This window comes from Setaria viridis, chromosome 9, assembly GCF_005286985.2.
Source record: "Setaria viridis chromosome 9, Setaria_viridis_v4.0, whole genome shotgun sequence".
Taxonomy (NCBI): Eukaryota; Viridiplantae; Streptophyta; class Magnoliopsida; order Poales; family Poaceae; genus Setaria; species Setaria viridis.
In genome coordinates, this window is record NC_048271.2 from 31,141,391 (window position 1) to 31,162,517 (window position 21,127).

The window sequence follows — 21,127 nt, forward strand, 5'->3', positions numbered from 1 at the left end:
AACCTTTGATCGCCAGCGTCCCCTCGCCTCCCGACCGTTGGATCAAGCCATCGGCCACCGTCCTCCCCCTCGCGGCCGCAAACCCCAGCGAAATTTCCCTCCCCTGGACGCTGCTCTCGAGTTGCACCTCTCTCACGCGCCTCTGGCTCTCTGCTCTCTCACGCGCCTCGCCGCCTCTGGCTCTTCGTCTCCGCTCTCTCGTGTGTGCCCCTCTCGTCTCCTCCCTCTTCGGCGACCGGAGGCTGGCGTCGGCCGCCTACCGACGCCCCTGGCCCCCCTTACCTCCCAACCAACCGTTTGTTTGTTGGTGTTCTTCTAATGATTCGTTGGCGTGTCATCTTCTTCCCCCAACCCCCACCTCCTCTCTGGCTCCGGTGTTCGGATCCGTTGTTAGTTCACCTTGGCGCGCTCTGGTGCTCCGGATTCGTTGGTAAGCCATTGCGTTATTGTTTTCTTCCCCCACCTCTCGGCTCTCGCCCACTCCTCTATCATGTTGCCTCCTCTCGCTCCTCCCTGGCTTTGGTGTTCCGGATTCGTTGTTCGTTGACCTTGCTGTGCGCTCTGGTCCTCCAGATTCGTTAGTAAGTCGTTGCGTTGTTGTCTGGTGGTGTTCTTCTGCTGATTCGTTGGTATTCTTCTACTGATTTGTTCTGTCTTGTGTTCGCAGGTTGATCCGTTGAGGGACCAGAGCGTCGGCGATGGACGGCGGCGACGATTTCTAGGAGCACACCATCAGCGACAAGCTTCGGATGATGGGCCAGCGAGGTGATGACGAGAGTGACATGGAGGCAGAGCGGGACGAGCTCTTCGGTGGCAACGTTGTCGATCCAATCGACATAGCTGATGTTGAAGCACCACCTGCTGGTCAAGAAGCACCTGATGCTCCTGATCCAGACATGGTGAGCAACAGCACCAAGAGGACCTGTTCCACCACCTCTGAGTGCTGGAAGGACTTTGAAAAGATCTTCAAGGACATCAGTGGGAAGAAGGTAAGGGTCTCTGCCAAGTGTAATCATTGTGGCATTATATATGCTGCTAGATCTTCCATTCGCACTGGCCATCTCAACAGGCATGTTGAGAAATTCCCAAATAGGAGGGCTAAGGTTCGTAGTTCCCAGTCTTTGATCCAATTCAACCCTGACGGTTTTGTCCGTCAATGGGATTACTCTGCTGAGGTAGCTCGTACTCAACTATATCGTTTGATTGCTAGACTAGATCTTCCTCTATGTTTCAGTGTATCTGCTGCTTTTGAAGAGTATATTAAACTTGCTCATAATCCTAGATTTTATGCTATCTTTACGCAATCAACCACTAGAGATATGTGCAAGTACTTTACTGATTGCCGTGCTAAGCTTATTGAATCATTTGTTGCTGTTTCATCTGTGTCTATCACTTCTGATATTTGGTTTGGTAATGTTAAGGAAGATTACCTTAGTGTGGTTGCTCATTATGTTAATGCTGATAGGCAATTAGAGAAGAGGTTAATTAGTTTAAGGCTCATTGATGAATCTCACTCTCGCCAGAACATTTCTGACCGTGTGAGTAATGTGCTAGAGGACTATGGTTTGATTTCAAAGGTGTTTTCTGTTACTTTGGATAATGCATCTGCTAATTCTACTGCTATTGAGAAACTTAGTCCTAAATTAGCTGCTTATGTTGGAGCATTGTTCTTACATCAGCGTTGTGCTTGTCATATCATCAATCTCATGGTTCAATCTGCCTTGAATCTCGTTGAGCCATATCTAGATGCATTTAGATCTGCAATATCTTTCATCAATGCTTCTAACCAGCGCATTGCTGCATTTAAGAGATTTTATCTTGCTATGAATGTTCATCCTAGAAAGTTTGATTTGGACATGGATGTCAGGTGGAACTCCACTTACCTCATGCTCAAGCATTTGCTCCCTTACAGACACACATTTAATATTTTCATTGAGACTAACTATCCCAGGGGTGAAAAAGATGCTTTACTGTTGACAGAAGATCAATGGACTGTTGCACAGAGTATGCTATCCTTGTTTGAACTCTTTTATAATTATACTATTGCACTATCTGATGCTTATTATCCTACCTCTCCATTTATGTTGCATCAGCTCATTTTGATTGCTAAGCATCTTAAACATTATGAAAATGATAAATTGCTTAGGCATGTGGTCCTTCCTATGAAAGATACTGGAGAGACATTCCTATGCTTTATTCTGTTGCGTTCATATTGGACCCTAGAGCTAAATTGAATGGTTTTCAAAATGTGCTCAGGTTGTTATCTAATCTTACTGGTACTGATTATTCTGCTTATTTCACTGATGTTAGAGCTGAACTATCTATTGCATTTAAACTGTATGATGACAAGTTTGGTGTAGTAAAATTGCAAAGGCCTACACCTCCACCACTTATGGTAAGAAAACTAGTGCTTGGGATGATATTTTTTCCATAGGTTCAAATTCTGGTGTATCTGCTTTTGAAATTCATGATGTCCCTGTTACTTCTTTCTCCACCCCTCCTCCCTCTTTGCCTCTTGCTTTGTCTAGAAGATCATCTGCAAGTGCTTTGCTGCAAGCAGCAAGTACTACTGCAACTAGTATGGGTATTGGCAATGAACTCTCTGTCTACTTGGACAGTGACACTGTCACCCATTTTGATGATAACTTCAACATCTTATCTTGTGAGCATAAAAGAACTTATCTAGTTCTGTCCATCTTAGCTAGAGATGTTCTTTCTGTTTCTGTCTCCACAGTATCATCAGAATCTGTTTTCAGCACTACTGGCAGGATCATCGAGGAGAGGCAGCGTCGATTGAAACCGGAGGTGGTCGAGATGCTCTCTTGCGTCAAGGATTGGGAGGCTGCAGAAGCAAGACTTCAGAACTTAGTAGAGGATGAAGAACTTGAGGAAAGTTCTGCTAATTTGTACCTAGATGTCTCTGATGATTCAGAAGTGTAACACTTGCCTGTAATAACTTGAAGTCTTGAACTACTACAATTTGATTGAGCTGGGCTGTACTCTTTTTTTCCTATCTAAGATTTTTTCTCACAAGGTGTGAGTTTTACCTAGATAGGTTTTTAATGAGGCATCCATTGCACCAGCTCAAACTTATAAGTTATAATCTCCTGTGCCTCTCTGTGATGTTGATCTGTGATGTTGATATTGTTTATCTCTTGTATGTGTTGTGAAGTTGAAGTTTAAGATGATTTTAATCTGTTGAATCTGTTGTTCTTTTCAAGATGAATGATTTATGTTGTTCAGTTTGAGTGGTCATTGGCCTTTAGTGTCTGGCCCGGCACTAGCACGCTAGTGCCTGCCGTGCCGGTCCGACACTAAAAAAGGATCGTCGTGCCGGGCCTGGGCTGACTGTTCGGCACGATGGCATGACACGACACGGCACGGAATAGGCGTCGTGCCATTTCGTGCCAGGCCATTTCGTGCTAGGGCCGGACTAGGGTTATGCGGCCCATTTGGAAATCTATACCTATGCCTCCCTCTCTGCCGCTGCTGTCATCACCATCATCGCCGCCTTGCTCTCGCTGACCCTATGACCGCCACCACTGTACCATCAGGTCGTCCTGTGGCCCCAAAGCTTTCTTTTAAGACCTCCATATTCCGATGAACCCCCAAGCTCGAACACGAATCCTTAACCTTGAACTCTAACCTCATTGGAGCCATTGTTGGCGTCGGGGAAGATGAGCCCCTCTGCTACTACGACAAGCATATGCGCTGCTTGTAGGAAATCAGGTCTGAGGAGCCTCCCCAACACTCTGTTGGATAGCTTTCCCCTAATTAAATCTAGGGAGTGTGCATTTATCTGTCGACAGATTTTTAGGGGCAAAATCTATTGAATTTTATGATGTTGTATATGTTGTTCACTGATGTTGCAGATGTTATTCTCCTATGTTACATATGATCGAAACATGAAGTACGTACAAGAATAATATATTGAAATATAGTAAATAGCATATGTAACATCAAGAGAATCTGTCACATTTCCTCCTCTAAAATCATGAAATATTTTGAAACATCAAAGAATAATGTTTGCAACATCAAATGATGACATTTACAACATTAAAAAATTCGACAGATTTTCTGCGAAAAAACTGTCGACAGATAAATAGCAAAACTCTTAAATCTATAAAAAAAATTCCACTAGCAACAAAATGGCGTTATTATCCACTAATTCACAAATCACAGACACAAAGCAACCAATTACAGCTAGTACTACAAGTAACTGACTCGGTATAATGAAGCAAGCACGTAAGAGTCTCAAGAATGTCCTCTGGGCACGATGCGCGCCTGGAGCGGTTTGGCCATGACGATGGTGAACTCGACCTTCTCGCCGTCAACATCCACCTCCTCCCCCTCCTGCTCCCGCCACTCGAACGCGCGCACCAGGTTGGCCACGAAGTACTCGAGGTGGAGCGTGGCGACGTTGAGCCCGGGGCAGATCCTCCGCCCGGCTCCGAACGGCATCATCCTGATCTCCCGCGTGCCCGTGATGTCCACGCCCTCGCCGTCGCCGCCCGGCATGAACCGCTCCGGCGCGAACTCCGCCGGCCGCTCCCACGCGCGCTCGTCCATGCCCATGTCCGCCACCAGGAAGTTCACCGTGGTGCCCCTGGGGATCACGTACCCGCCCATCTCCATGTCCTCCGCCGGCGCGTGCGGAAGCACCATGTGCCCCGGTGGGTGGCGCCGGAGGCCTTCCAGCACCACCGCCCTCAGGTACGGCATCTTTTGCACGTCCTCCTCGGCGATATGGTCCGAGCCGGTGGAGGCCATGGTGGACTTGACCTCGTCGTGGAGCTTGCCCTGGATGGCCGGGTTCTTGACGAGCTCCGCCATGATCCACTGCAGCGCCGTCGACGTGGTGTCCGTGCCGCCGTTGAGGAACTCCGAGCACAGCGCGACCATCTCGTCGTCGGTTAGCGCGCGCTCGCTGCCGTCGCCGTCGTTAAGCCAGATTTCCAGCAGCGTGTCGACGTAACAGTGCGGCAGCGTCGTCGTTGTCGCCTCGTCGTCTTGCTGCGGCTCGGGCGCGGCTGCTCCGACGAGCTCCCTGCGCGCGCCGATCAGCGGCTTGTACATGTCCTTGAGCCGCTTGCGCATGGCGAGCATGGCCCGCAGGCGGCCGCGGAAGAGGCGCGTGGTGACGGCGGGCAGGAAGGCGAAGACCATGAGCTTGGTGGAAGAGTAGAGCAGCAGGTCGCGCTGCGCGGCGGCGATGTCGCGCACGGCGCGCTCGCCGAGCTGCTCGCCGAAGCACATGGCCACGAGGAGGCGGAACATGGCGTACTGGAACGTCTCCACGATGGTGCCTTCTTGGCCGCCGCCGCCGCTTCCGTTCCTGAGCCGCAGCTTGTCCGTGAGCTCGGCGAGCACCGCCGCCCGCGCCGGCGCGAACAGCCGGAGCCGCGCCGGGCTCGCCACCTCGGCGACGAAGTTGCGCCGGAACAGGCGCCACAGCGGGCCGTAGCTGGAGGTGGAGATGGTGGCGGCGTTGAGGCCCAGGAGGTCCCTGGACGCGAACCCCGGGCGGTCGGCCAGCGCCGCGCCGCGCTCGACGAGCGCGGCGTGCGCGAGGCGGCGGTCGGAGACGGTGACCTCGAGGCGGGACCCCACGCGGAGCGCCAGCAGCGGGCCGTGGCGCGCGTGGAGGCGGCGGATGGCGCGCAGGACGTCGATCCCGTGGTGCCTCACCCACAGCAGGTTCCCGAGCACGGGCACGACGGCGGGCCCCGGCGGCAGGCGGCGGCGGCCGTCCTTGCCGCCGGTCTTGGCGTGGGAGTGCAGCAGGACGAAGGAGAGGGGAAGGAGGAGAGCAGCGAGGAGGGGCCAGGTGAGCTCCATTTGTTTTCGTGTCGATGGCTTCAGATGGATGATAGATCCATGTGCGATGGTGAGGTTTTATAGAGGAGAAGAGGAATGACGACGATCTCTACTTACTACGTTATTACAAAAAGGGATTAATCTTCGGCTCTTTGCTGTGACTTTTTCACAGATAGTCGAGAAGTTGATTCCTGAATGGCTACTAGCTGTTGCTTTTAGTTACACAAGGGAAGACAGGTTGATATTACCTCCTCCCAAGGATGCAAGCGGGTTTTGAAATTAAACTATCTCTTGCATCTCTTGTTCATGTGGAGAAACATTTTTAAGCGGATACTGTGGAGCTGGAGGGCTTGTTGAGGAGGCCATTGGTATACGGTTGTTGACGTGTTTCTACTGTTTGAGCTCGGTCTTCATACATAACCTTTGTCCATTGCTAACTCACAAAATATATGCCATCAATGAACATGAAACCAATTTAATGCGAAATAAACTTGAATATAAATCCCACTGTATATTTTGATACAGTCAAATTTCTCGAGATTTTCTGAAAATTAATATATCATGTAACTTTTATTGGAGGGAGAAGTGGACGTGTCTTTGTCTGCTCTGTATGCTTGGATGCGAAGGAAAGCGAAGCTGCCGAGCATTTGGTAGTGCCAACTCCAGGTGAAGAAAAGATGGAACGCGCAAGGACCAACCAGCGCGCATTACCGCAGCAAAGAAATGGAAACCTACTAATAGTAACTCGATCCATGTTCTTCTGCTGCGACAGCGCATGGTCGCATTCGCATCACCCGGAAGACGGAACGCAGAGATTTTTCCCGCCGGTTCCTATGGCCTACATGCAGAAATCATCGCCGACTTTTTTTCGATGGGCTTCTTGCAGGATCTGAACATGAGGATATATTTTTCTGCACACCAAAGAGGACCTTGGGCAACAGATTGAAGATCATTCCCGCCCTGTTGAATGTTGATGGGTGGATGGATCTTGGCGGCGAACGTTAATCTAGTCTCGAATACTGTGTGTACTGCATGCCTGCGTCACAGATAGTGCAAGTCCAACATTTGACGCTGTCAAACTGGAAATGTCCTAGAGCATGGAAACAGCAGTGAGGACGACTTTTATGTACTAGTTGTGTCGACGGGGCGATGGCCGACGACGGTGGTGGCTCGCGACTCGTTTGATGTTGCTGTGTGCCGATCCAGTTTCAGCCACCAAGCCCATCTCCCGGTTGACTCTCCAGCGGCAAGCATGCAGTAGTAGGGCGCCGGGACTCCATGGAGATTTCACGACGGAGCTGGGGGGCAAGTCGTCCGGTAGCTGTGGCAGCCGCCCATCTCGCGTGGCGTGCGCATTGCATACGTGAACTACTCCTTCTATCCGTTTTGGTATTTCTAGATATACGCTATGTTTAAATACATAATAAAAATTGTGAATCTAAAAATACTAAAATAATCTACAATTCGGAATGGAGGGAGTATTACATATTGGTGGATTGGTGGAGTCAAACACATACTTCATATTTTTAAACTGAGATGCATATACCTTAAAACAACGGGCGAGAGGGGCTAGTAATTGGTTCACGAGAAAATATCAAGGAGGTACAGCCACAGGCTAATGCCCAAGTAATATAAAGTCACCATGCTCTCCCTTGACCAAGAAATTTTATAGGATGAACACAATGCCTCAATTAGTGTTACAGTACAAACTGTTGCCTAGTTGTTAATTATTACTCTCTCCATTCCAAATTGTAGATCGTTTTGGATTTTCTAGGTTCATAGATATTATTATGCATCTAGACATACACAATATCTAGGTGCATAACATACACCTAGAAAAGTCAAAACGACATACAATTTGGAACGGAGGGAGTAGTTATTTGGTGTTCTTGCCACTACTTTAAATGCAACTCGTCTTTTGTCATTTTGCCTTTACTATTCATGAGTCAACACAATTTTACCTTTGATCTTTATGCATTTACCCATATTTTCACCGTTGACCAAGGATAAAATCACATTAACTTGAGAATAGGGAAAGATAAAATACAGAGTTAAAAAGATGAGGGAAAAATTACAATTACAATCTAAATTAGGGATAAGAATATAAATATTGATCCTATAACAGGAGTACTAAAAAATACACAGAGAAGGGTGGGTAGCAAACAGCTAGTGGCAAAAATAGCAGTTGCACGCCACCCACCGGTGAAGTTGGCTCCCATATCAATGCTACCGGTGAGAGTTGGCACACATAGGATAGCGTGGACTCCACTTGGTCGAATGCCACATATTTCAAATGAGAAAACAAAATATAAACGGTAATTCTACCCTCCATGTATCCGACACGATAAAAAACCGGATACACGCCCCCAGCTATCTCTTCCCTTTTCTCTAAGCAAGTAGGTCCCACAGGAAACCTTATCCCTTCCCTTCCCATGATTTCTTCCCCAACTCTTCTCCCTTTTTCCATTCTTTCCTAGATAGGAAGCGTGGTACAAGGCATTTCGGTGGTCTCGGTGAGCACTTAGTGTGGCGCCACACATGAGGTTGCGCGGCGGCGCACCAACGGGTGCGACAAGCGCCCCGTGGAGGTCAAGCAGGTGTGCAGCGGGCGCGGTCCTCAATGCCACACGTTGTGGTGTCGCAAGCCACGCTGAGCTCCTCCGCATGCTGCTCGATGCCATGACACAACGTGGGAGGGTGCAACAGGAGCTCATGCCTACTGATGCCTCCGTCGACAAATTGAAGCATGAGCGAGCTCATCGGGGAGCTTAAGCTAGCCCTCGGGAGCTGATGCGCTACACACCTGGCGAGTGCTTTGACGATTTACTAGTTTGATAATGAATGATTTACTAGTTTGATAATGAAGAGTACTGTCAATGTTGCAAAAATCGATCTGAAATGCTCGATTTTTTTATGTTGCAAACAAATAATTTTGATATTGCATAAGGTAGTTTTGGATGTTTCATTAGCTAATTTGCAGATCCTTTGACTAAAATGAGGTTCAGATTGGATGTTGCACAAAACATCTCCATTTATTTGTAGTGTGAATTTTTCTTAGAATCTTTATGATTGGACGTTAGCAAACTGTTATCTTTTTTTATGTCGCAAAAGATAAATTTGGTTGTTGCAATTTCTTTTTATATATGTTGCAACTTGTAACGGACTGTCCGACGAGAAATCGTTCGGCGCTAGCAATGTCGAAATATTAATGAATAGATTAGATACAAAAGACTAATAATTAGGGTAGCTATGAAACTAATTTTCAACGGTAACATGACGAGGCTCAACGAATGAAGCGGCAAAAATCCTATTTAAATTGAAACGAACGAAGAAAACAAAACTGAAATGTCGGATCAATTATAAACGACAGAACTATCCCCGGTTATTACCACTGAAATGGCACTCAAAATTGCTGTCCTTCGTCTTTTTGCAAAAAGAACCTTTTGAAAAATTTTTAGAAGATGCTCTTTTAGTCCAACCCCCCTCCCTTCCTCGTCTCCGGCGAATCACCTCTCCTGTGACGCTAGCCGAATCCCCAACCCCACGCCATAGATCTGGAGCCCTAGTCGCCAGCCCTGGACATGGATCGAGTTGCTGGAGGAGGAGGAAGACGGAGTCGGCGAGGCAGCCGTGGATTCGGGAGGTCAGGGCCGAGCGCTCCGGTCGAGGGATGGACCTCGGCCACTGGCAGTGGGATGCCAACACCCGCCCAGGATCGAGACTTCGACGGCGGAGAGCAAGGTAGGCGGGGTGGCCGTGGCTCTGAGAGGCCTACCTCGGTGGAGCCGTCCTCGGGCGGAGCTGCGGCGGGACGGGCCTCGGCCGCCGGGAGGCAAAGCCAACGCGGCGGTACGATGGTGTGGCGGCCTAGGCGTCCCCAATCTCCCGCGCAATCCGGATCTGCGGAGGGTGACGCTGACGCGGCGGTCAGCGCTACCTCGCCGGCGGTGCCGGCCGCGCTGGACAACGAGGACATCCTCGGGGAAATACTTCTCCGCCTCCCGCCGGGCCCGTCATCGGTCCCGCGCGCCGGCGCCGTCTGCAAGCGCTGGCGCCGCCTCGTCGCTGACCCCGGCTTCCTCCACCGCTTCCGTGAACATCACCGGAAGGCCCCCCTGCTCGGCGTCCTCTCCCACAACAGAGGCAAGATTGGCTTCACTCCCGTGCTGGATCCGCCGGAACGCATCCCCGCCGCTGGCCGCTTCTCCTTGCGGCTTCCAAGGGGCAGCAGGGTCTACGGCTGCCGCCACGGCCGCGTCCTTGTGGTCACCGGCAAGCCATTCAGTTTCCTCGTGTGGGACCCAGTCACTGGCGACCAGTGCCCTGTGCCCTTGCCCTCGGCGTCCGGTGGCAACAAGTATATGATAGATGGGACAGTCATTTGTGCCAGCGGCGACCAGGGCCATGTCCACGGCGCTTGCCACTCTAGCCCCTTCCAGGTGATCTTCCTTGGCCGCTGTGGGGATGAAATTATCGTCTGGGTTTACTCATCGGAGACAGGGACATGGGGAGATGCCATCTCAATAATGTGGCTGAGCCCATTTGACCCGGATGATTTTGCTTGTTGCAATACCCTGGTCGGAAATTCCATCTACTGGCTGTTCAATGAAAGCAGTATGACCATACTTGAGTTTGATTTGGATACGCAACGCCTAGCTACACTAGAGGTACCACCGGAAGTGATTGATCTTGACACTTCTGTCCGTGACGAGTGCCAATTCTTGTTAATGCCGACAGAAGATGGTGAGCTTGGCTTCCTCATTCTAGAAGGTTTCAATGCCCGAATATGGAAGAGGAAGGCCAAGTCCGATGGTGATACTGGATGGGTACTCAGAAATACTATTAAACTGCACCTTCCATTGAAGCGATGGGCACATGGGTATCCTTCAGAGATAATAGGATTTGCTGAAGACTGTAATGTGGTGTTTATAGCAACTGGTGGTGGTGTTGTTTTCATGGTCCATCTTGAGTCTGCGCAGTTTAAGAAACTTCCCCAAAAACTGGGCTACCGCACATGCTATCCATTCACAAGTTTCTGCGCAGCAGGTAAATATAATGCATATAGCTGTAGTATTTCCCTGAGTTAACGGGAATATGGGATGTCTTCTCATTTCCATGAGTATAAGACTAACAATTTGAAGTGGAGTTGTATCAGTTATTTCTTTGGCTATTAATTGAGCTCTTCATATTGCGACATTTCTTTTTTTTTCCCCCTCAAATACGTAGGAGACCTATCTTGTATTAAAGAGAAGAGTACAACCGGTCCCATTACAAAAGCCACACCACATCACCTCAATATCTGTGTTATGAGCAAATTGCTGTGAGCAAAACACAATCACCAGCTAAATAGTAGATACAACCCAACCTGACCAACTTCCTAGGCTAACAATTTAAACCCGGATACCTAAGAGCTCTAGCACCAGATGTGGACGCCTCATTGAAATTTCCCTGTTTAGCAACAGCTTATCTTAAACCTAGATCCCTAAGAACTCTTTAATAAAGGAGTATAGGACCTTTCCCTTCACCCTGTTCGTGCATTCTTTTATGCTTTCTTGTAAATGAGAGTGCTGCAGTACCTAAGTAATTGCCGGATGAATTGCTTTGCTTTCCTGTTCTTTGTGGGGGCTTTACTATGACCTGTTGTGCAAAGTAAAGAATTGACCCTTTATTTTGAACCAAGGGTAGTACCAATTTATGGATGAAAATATAACTATCGAGAAAATTATGAGCATTTAGGGTTGAAAGATCTTGACTCTATATGCAAATTCCTTGGCTGGTTTCTTTTAACATGCTAGTTCAACCAGTTTCAGCTTGTTTAATAAATGAATTACTGATAGGTTCTTTAATAAATTGCTGTGCAAATTCAAAAATAGATTTATCTGCTTTCTGATTCATAAAACACAAAGTAGATTATGTATGATCTGGTAAGCTAAGCTGTTTATCTTTGATAGGGCTGGCTCCAGTGTGCTCCTCGGTGCCACCGGCCATGAGCGAGGAGGATCTGTTGACTCACATAGAGGTCATCAAGGATCAGGAGTTGAATCTGATGGTTGAGGATCGTTAAGTGGATAGGTGGGATCCGATGATCCTTGAAGCTAGTATGCCACTTGTGCCATCTATGCTTGATAGGGTCATGGTTTGTGAAGCCTTCTTGTGTTGGTTGCCAAGAGCAAGAGTGTCTTTGGTTTTGCTCCCTCCATTATGCATTTGCCTATGGAAATTGGCTCTCCTCTTCGTCTAGTTAACGAAACCTAATGAAACACTTAACCTTGCACAATGTGTTGTTGCCGTAACAAAGTAACTGTTATGGTAGGGATGGCACTAGATGTAATTAATCTGATGCTTGAAAGCTCAGATAGTGTCTTGTATGTTGAATGCTAAAATTGTTCTTTTATTTGTAGGAAAGAAACTTCAAATAGTTATGAGTGGCACCATTTTTAAGTTGTCCATGGTGTTTGTATCAATATATGTAGCTGGATGTTTGTAAACTATTTCGCTCAAGGGGTGATTGCTATTTTCTATACAACAATGGCATCATATTTTTTGAGCCTGTGCAACAATGGCATCGTATTTTGATGGATGAGGATGCTTAGGTATTTCCAGAGTGGTTGTTGGTTATTTCCTTCTGTAGTGGTCATTGTTTGTCATCGGGGTGAGATTACTGTAACTTGATGCTTTGATTTATTTCACTGGATGCATAGTTGTGTGCACGTGCACCCAGTTTTCTGAGTTAGTTCTCGTGTGCCATCTTAAATTCTTCTATTCCCTTGTGTGTCGCTGGATCAAATTTTGAATACCTTATATGACATTTCCCTTGAATCTAAGAAAAAAATAACTCTCTGTATTCGTATCGGTAAGTATCAGTGCGTATTTGATCCATATACACCCCTATATGTCCCAATTGTACTCCGGCTTAATCCTCTTTTTAGCTCACCACCACCATATATAAATTCACGTTCCTCAAAAAATTCAGGTCCATTTTTAATAAATAAATAAATTTAATCAGTCTATTTTCTTTTTACAAGATCCTTAAATTCTGTAGGTAAATTTTTAGGCCCTCTACTTGGTCACACCCGTGATTGAAACTTTATAATTTACTAAGTTCACAATGAGAATAGTACAACCATATCATAACAAATAGCACAATTACAGCTGAGCATTCAAGGCTGGGACGGCCAATGGCTCGTTTGAGCTTTACAGCCTTTGTGCAGTGTTAAAGTTTAACACCCATCACATCGGATGTTTGATACTAATTAGGAGTATTAAACATAGGTTAATTACAAAACTAATTGCACAGATGGAGTGTAATTCGCGAGACGAATCTATTAAGCCTAATTAGTTCATGATTTGACAATGTGGTGCTACAATAACCATTTGCTAATGATGGATTAATTAGGCTTAATAGATTCGTCTCGCGAATTAGCACAGGGTTCTGCAATTAGTTTTATAATTAGCTCATGATTAGTTCTCCTAATTAACATCCGAACATCCGATGTGACACTGTTAAAGTTTAACATCTTGTATCCAAACACCCCTTTAGTACAGCCCACGACTCTTGTAGGGTCAGGATTGGGCAGAGTAACACATACTCAAAATTTTTTGAGAAAACCCAAGCTCGGACGTACCAAACCATTTGTTTTAATTATTTTTCCATAAAAAAGAAAGGCAAGCTTGAGCCTGGTCTGAGAAATAGGTCTATCACTACCCGTGGGACGTATGCAGACAAATTTTAGGCCTGAAATTACCTAACTTTTTTTTTTGGCTTTGCTCAATTTTGCTTAAGTCTAAGCATACTTTGTTATACAAAATGCCGAGACCAGCTCTGGTGACATTTAGAAAAGGAGATTGTTCCATCTCTCTCAGGGGTTGTACTTACTTTGTTTGTTTCTTCATTGACACCCAATTCTGTTTGTAGTTGGCATGATTTAGAACAAAATTGATTCTACGATTTCACAATTGCTGGTAGAGATTTTTGGTTGACTTTCATGAAGAGAAGTTAGAAGGACATGGATTTTTCGATGTAAGTCAATTATTGCCAAAGGTTGTCGCTAATGATGAATGCGAAGCAAAGGAAGTGAGGAGCTCACAAAATTGTAATGATAAAGCTGATCATCCTATTCACACTATCGGTTGGGAACATTGTTCAGATGGTGAAAGAGCTGATATGTCTACAAATGGACCTGGACCTCCAAGGTTAGGGCCTGTTGTTTGAGCTGCAGCTTTTGAGTTTTTTTAAAAGCTGCTGCTCTTTTTTCTAAAAAACTAACACTAGCTTCCTAACTTTCCATATAAACTCAGCTTTTTTTTGCCAGAAATTTGCTATTTGTTTAACCTTCGGACTTTCCCGTTGAGAAGCCGCCAGAAGCTCAAACAAACGTACCCTTAGGCTGTTTGTTTACTCTATGTCAAAACCAACGCAAAAAGAATCCGTTAAGGGCGTGTTTGGCAGCATGTTTCGCGGCGCTATTGAGCTGCGCTCTGCTCCTCGCTTCCAATTAATCCTGCTCCCGACCACTTCCGCTCACAAAAAAAAAACCCGTTTATCCTCCACCTCAAGGGCACGACGTCGGTGGTCGCGAATCAAGCTCCAGCGCCATGAATCAAACACCGATGATGCAAAATCGAGCCCCAGCAACATGAATCAAACTCCCTTGCCCATGCAGCACGAGCAACCCAAGCAGAGGCACGGCCACCAATCAGGAGGACAAGCAGCCACGAATCACCCTCCCGATGGGCTCCCAAAGCTGCAAATCGCCCTCGTGCCGAGCTCTTGTGGCCGCAAATCATACGAATTGATCTCTGGTCAACCTCCGGCGGGTAGGAAGGGACAAGAGGCTGGTGAATGGGTGGGTGGATGGGGCTGGGTGACCGGTGGACGAGCAGGTGGATGAGGATGAGCAACTGGTGGACGGGCGGGTGGGCGGGGATGAGCGGCCGGTGGACGGTTGGGTGGGTGGGGATGAGCGGCTGGTGATGCACAAGAGGGTTGGAGCTGGAGGGAATTGGGGGGAGCAGTTTTTTTCCGCTCCGCCCTCAATGTGGAAGCGGATGGAGTGCTCCGATTTGACTCGTGGAAATGTGGAAGAATTGGACGCCGTTTGGTAGCACTCCATGGATTCTCACGTGGAGCGAAATGGCGGGAGCGTTATCAAATACACCCTAAGTTCACCTTCTATATTTGTGGCTATGTGATTTTTGATGCACTGTTACAAGGAAAAAACATAAATTAGGATATCTTATACTGTACCCTACTTAATGAGTTGAAGTAGCAAGCCTATTGTAAGTGAAATAATTCTTTTTTAGATGCCACCGTTGGAAATATGCATTTAAATCTATCAGATATAAATATGAGGCATATTATGTAACCTAGTGTTACTGCTACGTAACCCAACTCTAGTTTCAAACAGATATGCGTAACCATTAACATACTCAAGTAACTAAATGGTGTGTAAAAGCAGCATAAGCAAAGCAAGAGTAACCATACAAAACATCATGTAATCCATGATAGGTATGTAACCTACTTTGAAACTTGCGTAAACTGCAATGGTAAGAAACCAATATATGGACTTAAAGAATAGTGCTCCATCCTTGGGTAGACTCACTGCAGGATTACGCGATGTAGTGCAGATCAAAAATTTGGCAGCGCAGAATAGAGTCGATCGATTTGAGCGGTCGCGTAGTTGCACTGTCCAGAAACCTTATTGTCACCCCTCGTGAAGGCTTCCTGACTGCAACGGTTCGAAGATACCGCTCACCCTCCTCCTTGATACATGCCAAGGAGAAGAGCCGGCGAGATTTAGCAGATCAGTGTCACAGCACAAATCACCAGATAGAAAGGAGAGAAGAGGGAGTTCATGGGTCTCTCGCTTATCACCTCTAATGGCAGTTGTCAAAGGTTACACACAAACGATAAAAAGGTTACACCAACTTGGCTGGCTGCTCGCTACCACTACTACAAAAATGATTTGTAGGGGCATCCTGTTTTTTCTAAAGCTGAGCGAAATTGCCACCCGCATCTACAAAATGGGGGTAGTTACTGTAGCATCCACCCCGCCCCTAGAGAACCATTTGCAGGGGCAGGCCACGAGGCGACCCGCCCCTGGAGAACCATTTGCACGGGGTGGCCCACCCCTGGAATTGGGCGACAAACAGCAACTGGCCTTCTTTTTCCTCCCGACAGCACCCAGTCTGGTCGGGGGAGATACTGCCCGAAAATCGAAAAAAGCGAAAAAGATAGGGGAAGGTTTTCAACTTTGTTTCCTTGGAGTTGGAGCTTATAGGAGGTAAGTTGATGCTAATTCCTTATCTTTTGAAGCTTATTGCATGGGTTTTAGGCTCAAATGGAGTTCCATATATCTCTAGATAGATCTAGATCTCCAAGGTGTGGATTAGCCATTTGGAGCTCCATTTACCTCAAACTTTTGGATGAAGTTAGGTTATTAAGGTAGAAGAACAAGATTATCTAATCATTTGGACTCAACTTTGATGTTTTAGCCTCATTCATGAATGATGAATTTCCTAGATCCATGGAGGAGGGAGAAGAAGATTTAGATTTTTCTATATTGACACATGCATGATATAATTTTCATTTTTTTCCAAGATTTTTTAGGAAAAAAATAAGTTGACATGGATGATGAATAATCGTTTTTCATTTTTTCCAAGATTTCTATATTTTCATTTTTATTAGGAAATACTACATGTGTAATTATATATTTAGTGTTTGTTTAACATTTATGATAGTTTTAATCAAGTTGACATGGATGATATTTTCATTAGGAAATAGTACATGTGTGTAATTATATATATAGTGTTTTTATTAGGATAAAACAAGTTGACATGGATGATATTTTGATTTTGTATACTTTTTTCTGTTTAGAGAGATGGATAGGATATGGATGTACCAAGCACGAAGAACGGATGCCTATTTTCGTGGAGAACTTAACAAATTTATTAAAGCCACGGGGAATAATGCAATAGTCGAGAAGTCAAAGATGGTGGCTTGTCCAAGCAAAACCTGCAAGAGTATTCAGGGAGACAAATATAATAAGATCACATGTGATGGTTCAAGGTTTCGTTGAAGACTAAATGCTTTGGACATTTCATGGGGAGAAAGCACCCCCTCAAGATCGCTTGACGAAATCATGAAATATGTCGAGTTTGATAGAATGTTTGATGCTTATGATTATTCTTTTGATGAGGGCGATGATGATGGTGGTGGCTCCGATGGTGATAATTGTGTTGACGAGGGTGGCGATGGTAGTGGTGACGATAATGGTGGTTATGATAGTAGTGGCGACGAGGAACTTGATGACAGTGATTTCCTAAGTGTTGGTATTTCTTAACGTTACGAATAAATCCGCAAGCGCTTGGATATACCGTTGTAGCTTTACCCGGAGAGTATTCAGGGTATCGTTATTTATATTTTCCCAAAGGATGGCATTGGTGTAAAAGAGTTTACTAGATACATATTCATGATAATAAGCTTAAGTTATAGACCAAAGTTCATATAGGGGTGAGCCATGGTAAAGATATATGGGTAATGTGACACACGCACAAGCCAATCTCATGAATAAAGAATAAACTAATAAGCCTAAGGTTATTGGGAGTGAGGCATTCAGGGGTCCTAGTGGTTCCTATTCATACTAGCAAGGGTCATACAAGTACACAGTTAGAACTAGCTCTAAGCATACAACATTATGGGGAGAATACTCGTCCCTGGTCTATCAAGGCAAGGTATCTTTCAGAACTCCTACGCCATACTCGAACGTGGGGGAATACAAGGACGGATAGGGCTGTCACCACCTGTTGCCTACCCTTAGAGACCATGGGATGCAGCCATATCTGAAGGTTGCCGCCGTACCTGAGCACCATGCTCATGTACGTGATAACTACCCTAGCTTCCCCAGGACTCTGACCCTTCGGATCGACAAGCATAGAGCTAGAGCCAGCCTAAAAGCACAACGAACCGATGCCGTAATTTAGATAAACTAGCCTATCCACATATGATGCATAACTTGTGATAACACAAGACATGGAATGATATACTATATAACATAACACCCATACTCTATATTATGAATAAGATATTGATAAGTCGAGTACAAATCCATACCGAGGGCCAGAGATTACGTCCCCAACGAACTTGGAGGAAAGCTTAGCACTACAAGAATAAAGCTCTAGCCTAGCTCCACTAGCCTAAGGATTACAAGTCTAGCTTAGAGGAAGAGAGGCTCCAAATGTGTGGTGTGTGTGAGAGGGGGCGTCTCCTCTTTTTATTGGTGGTAGAGGGTGGTTCCCGGGAGGCATCTTCAGGTAATCCTCTCCCACCGCCATCTAGAGTCAACCAGGCACTGTCACGTGGAGGATGAGGACGAGGGGTGCCTGTCCATGTTTGGCTGAACCTAGAGTTCAGCCAACCCTGGGCTAGGCTGCCTCTCCACCGCCTTTGCATGGTGGGCTGCCTGGTGGGCCTTGGACCTTTTCCTTGAGGACCCTCGCTGGATTGGGCTAGTTTGCCGTGGCATGTGGGCCCTTTGGTATTCGTGCTTCGTGGAGAATGATCTTCGGTTTGTTTCTCTAGCATTTGTGCATGTTTCTCTCCTTATGTAAACTTGTATTCCTGAATTCACTTATTTGTCAATACATGTGGAACTAGGTTATTATAACTAAATATGGGAGTAAGAAAGATTAGTTTTCCTTTATTCATTGAGTCCATTGATAGTCAGATTTTGCACTTAAGGACCGCCAACACTGAGCCAGTTGTTGCGTCACACCTATTGACGCTCATTATGTACACACTTTTACTACCATTTAAGTGGTGTTTTCATATATATTCTTATACTAACCCGCCACTTGGCACCTAAAATAACCCCATTTTCGCATGTGCAATGTATTTTGGAGCATATTGTGTTTTTGTAGGAAATTGGACTAAATGGAGCATTATTGGATAAAGCCCAGAACAAGCGACAAACCAGTAAAAGACGAAGGCCAACAGGCCCAAAAAGGGCTCATCTGGTGCTCATTTTTTTCAAGCACTCCTCCAAGATACTTAAGGGCTATGTTTGCAAGGATATGGCAAGATGAGTTCGGGATCAAAGAGGATCAAGTAGAGATTTGGAAAGTTTATCAAAGATCAATCTTATCCCGAAGCTATCGGCATGCCAGGCCCACATGCAGGTAAAAATAAGACTCCAGGACACCTAAGAAGACTTGTGGATGAAGGAGGGAGCGAGAGGCCACTAGGAAGGGCCAGGCCAACCCCCCAGGCTGATCGGCCTGGGGCTTTCCTTGCTACTTTCACCTTCCAATTTCTGCCACGTCCTCTCCAGACTATAAATACTCCGATATTTCATCGAGCACGCAGATCCATCCACCAGAATTCGACAAATAGAGGGCACACACCAGAGGGAGCTGAGGGCCGCTACAAATCTTCGAAGTTGTCTAGGAGATGGCTTAGGCTAGACCCTAGCCGCCATGGTCGTCCTTGCGCTACGAAGCCATGGCGGAGTTTTGGAGCTGAGCCTTGTGATCATCAAGGCTTATGTACACACGATGGTGATATCAATCTAATCTTATGCTTACTTTGATTTGCTATGATGCATGCTTATTCTCATATATTTAGCTAGCATATTCTGAGAGATGACTCTTTATCAAGGTGCTACATAGATTGGTTATCACTTTGGCTGGAACTACAACAAGAAGACAATAGGCTCATGCTACATTTGGTTATGTTACCTCGTATATATGGATCTGATCTGTTTACCTTGTCTATAATACTTATCTCACTATTGGATTTACCTTTATATACAATTCCTGCTTCATGATAGGATTAGATCCGTTTAGCTAGATAGAGAACCCTAGCCAGTTCACTACCGATCCACAGATTGATAAACCGTGGATGGAATACTCTAAGGGAAAAGTTATGATGATCCGTGCGCTTGCGGTTCACAACATGGTGTGCTTACTGCCATCAACAACACCAAAGCGGAACTATTGGTTGGTAGTGCAAAGGTGTTAGCAAACTTTAAGACGGTAAAGAAATCAACGGAGGAAAATGTGTATGAGCGTTCAAAGGGATGTACAAAACACTGGACCATGCTTTATTTCATACTTGAGCTGTTGATTCTAAAGGCTAAGCACGACTGGTCCGATGGTAGTTTCAATGATCTGCTGCGTATCTTGGCTTGGTTGCTTCCAAAGCCAAATAGAGTGCCCACCAACACATATCGAGCAAAGAAGCTTGTCAGTCCGTTCACGATGGGTGTGGAAAGAATTCATGTGTGTTCAAACCATTGTATCTTGTACCGCGGGGATACTTTCAAAGGCTTGGACAAATGTCATGTATGTTCTGCAAGTCGGTATGAAAATAATTCTAGTTATTGTGATGACGACAGGCAAAGTCCAACCGATGGGAATAAAAGGAAGAGGAAGGGTGCAAGGAATAGTATTGCCAATGTTGAGCCAGAAGACACTACTTTAGGCATTTTTGAGAAACAGAGTAGAATTCCTACCTTGGTCATGTGGTACCTCCATATTGCCGATCGCCTTAGGAGTTTCTTCTCAAACCCAAAGGACGCTGAACTAATGCGATGGTGGGATTTAGATAAGCATAGGAAGGGTGATGGAAAGCTTTGACATCCATCCGATGCTCGTATGTGGAAGAAGTTCGATGAGTGGTATCCACAATTTGAAATGATCCAAGAAATATTCAATTTGAACTAAGTACGGATGGAATGAATCTGATGCGTTTGGTGAAAGGACCAGCACTCACAGCATATGGCCAGTGATCTTGATGATGTACAACATGCCAACATGGTTGTGCCAAAAGAGAAAGTACCTTCTGCTATCCATACTTATACGAGGACCAAAGCATCCTGACATCTATATAGATGTTTTTCTTGAGCCTTTGATGCAATAGATGGAAACTTTATGGATGGATGGTATTAACATCATTGACGGTTTACATGATAGGAATTTAATCTCAAAGCCATTATCTTTGTCACCATCAATGATTACCAAGCATTGTTTGTTTTGTTAGGACAGGTGAAAGGTAAGACAGGATGCACGGTATGCATTGGTGACACCGTATGGTCTTTCCTAGAGGATTCTAGAAAGGTAGTTTACCTTGGTACAGGCACTTCTTGGTGAAGGACACATGTACCAAAGTAAGAAGTTCTATAATTTTTTTTGGCGGTATGCCTGAACTAGAATCTGCTCCAAAAAAATGAGATGGGCACTATGTTTTCAACATGGTTAGGACCATCCTAGTTCCTTATGGGAAGATGACGAAAGATGGGAAGAGAAATACAGA

The 21,127-nt window shown here is 45.8% G+C and overlaps 2 protein-coding genes across 2 annotated transcripts; one reads left to right on the forward strand and one right to left on the reverse strand.

The window, feature by feature from the left end:
* Nucleotides 1–3,954: 3,954 nt before the first annotated feature.
* LOC117839913 (cytochrome P450 89A2) lies at nucleotides 3,955–6,022 on the reverse strand. The gene has a single exon (XM_034720349.2). The coding sequence runs from the start codon at nucleotides 5,836–5,838 to the stop codon at nucleotides 4,255–4,257; it is 1,584 nt and encodes a 527-aa protein (XP_034576240.1). The 5' UTR covers nucleotides 5,839–6,022; the 3' UTR covers nucleotides 3,955–4,254.
* A 3,216-nt stretch (nucleotides 6,023–9,238) lies between these two features.
* On the forward strand, nucleotides 9,239–12,397 carry LOC117840016 (uncharacterized). Its single transcript, XM_034720474.2, has 2 exons — nucleotides 9,239–10,863; nucleotides 11,769–12,397. Exons 1-2 carry the CDS (start codon nucleotides 9,399–9,401, stop codon nucleotides 11,879–11,881), a joined length of 1,578 nt encoding a protein of 525 aa, XP_034576365.1. The 5' UTR covers nucleotides 9,239–9,398; the 3' UTR covers nucleotides 11,882–12,397.
* The last annotated feature ends 8,730 nt before the right edge of the window (nucleotides 12,398–21,127 follow it).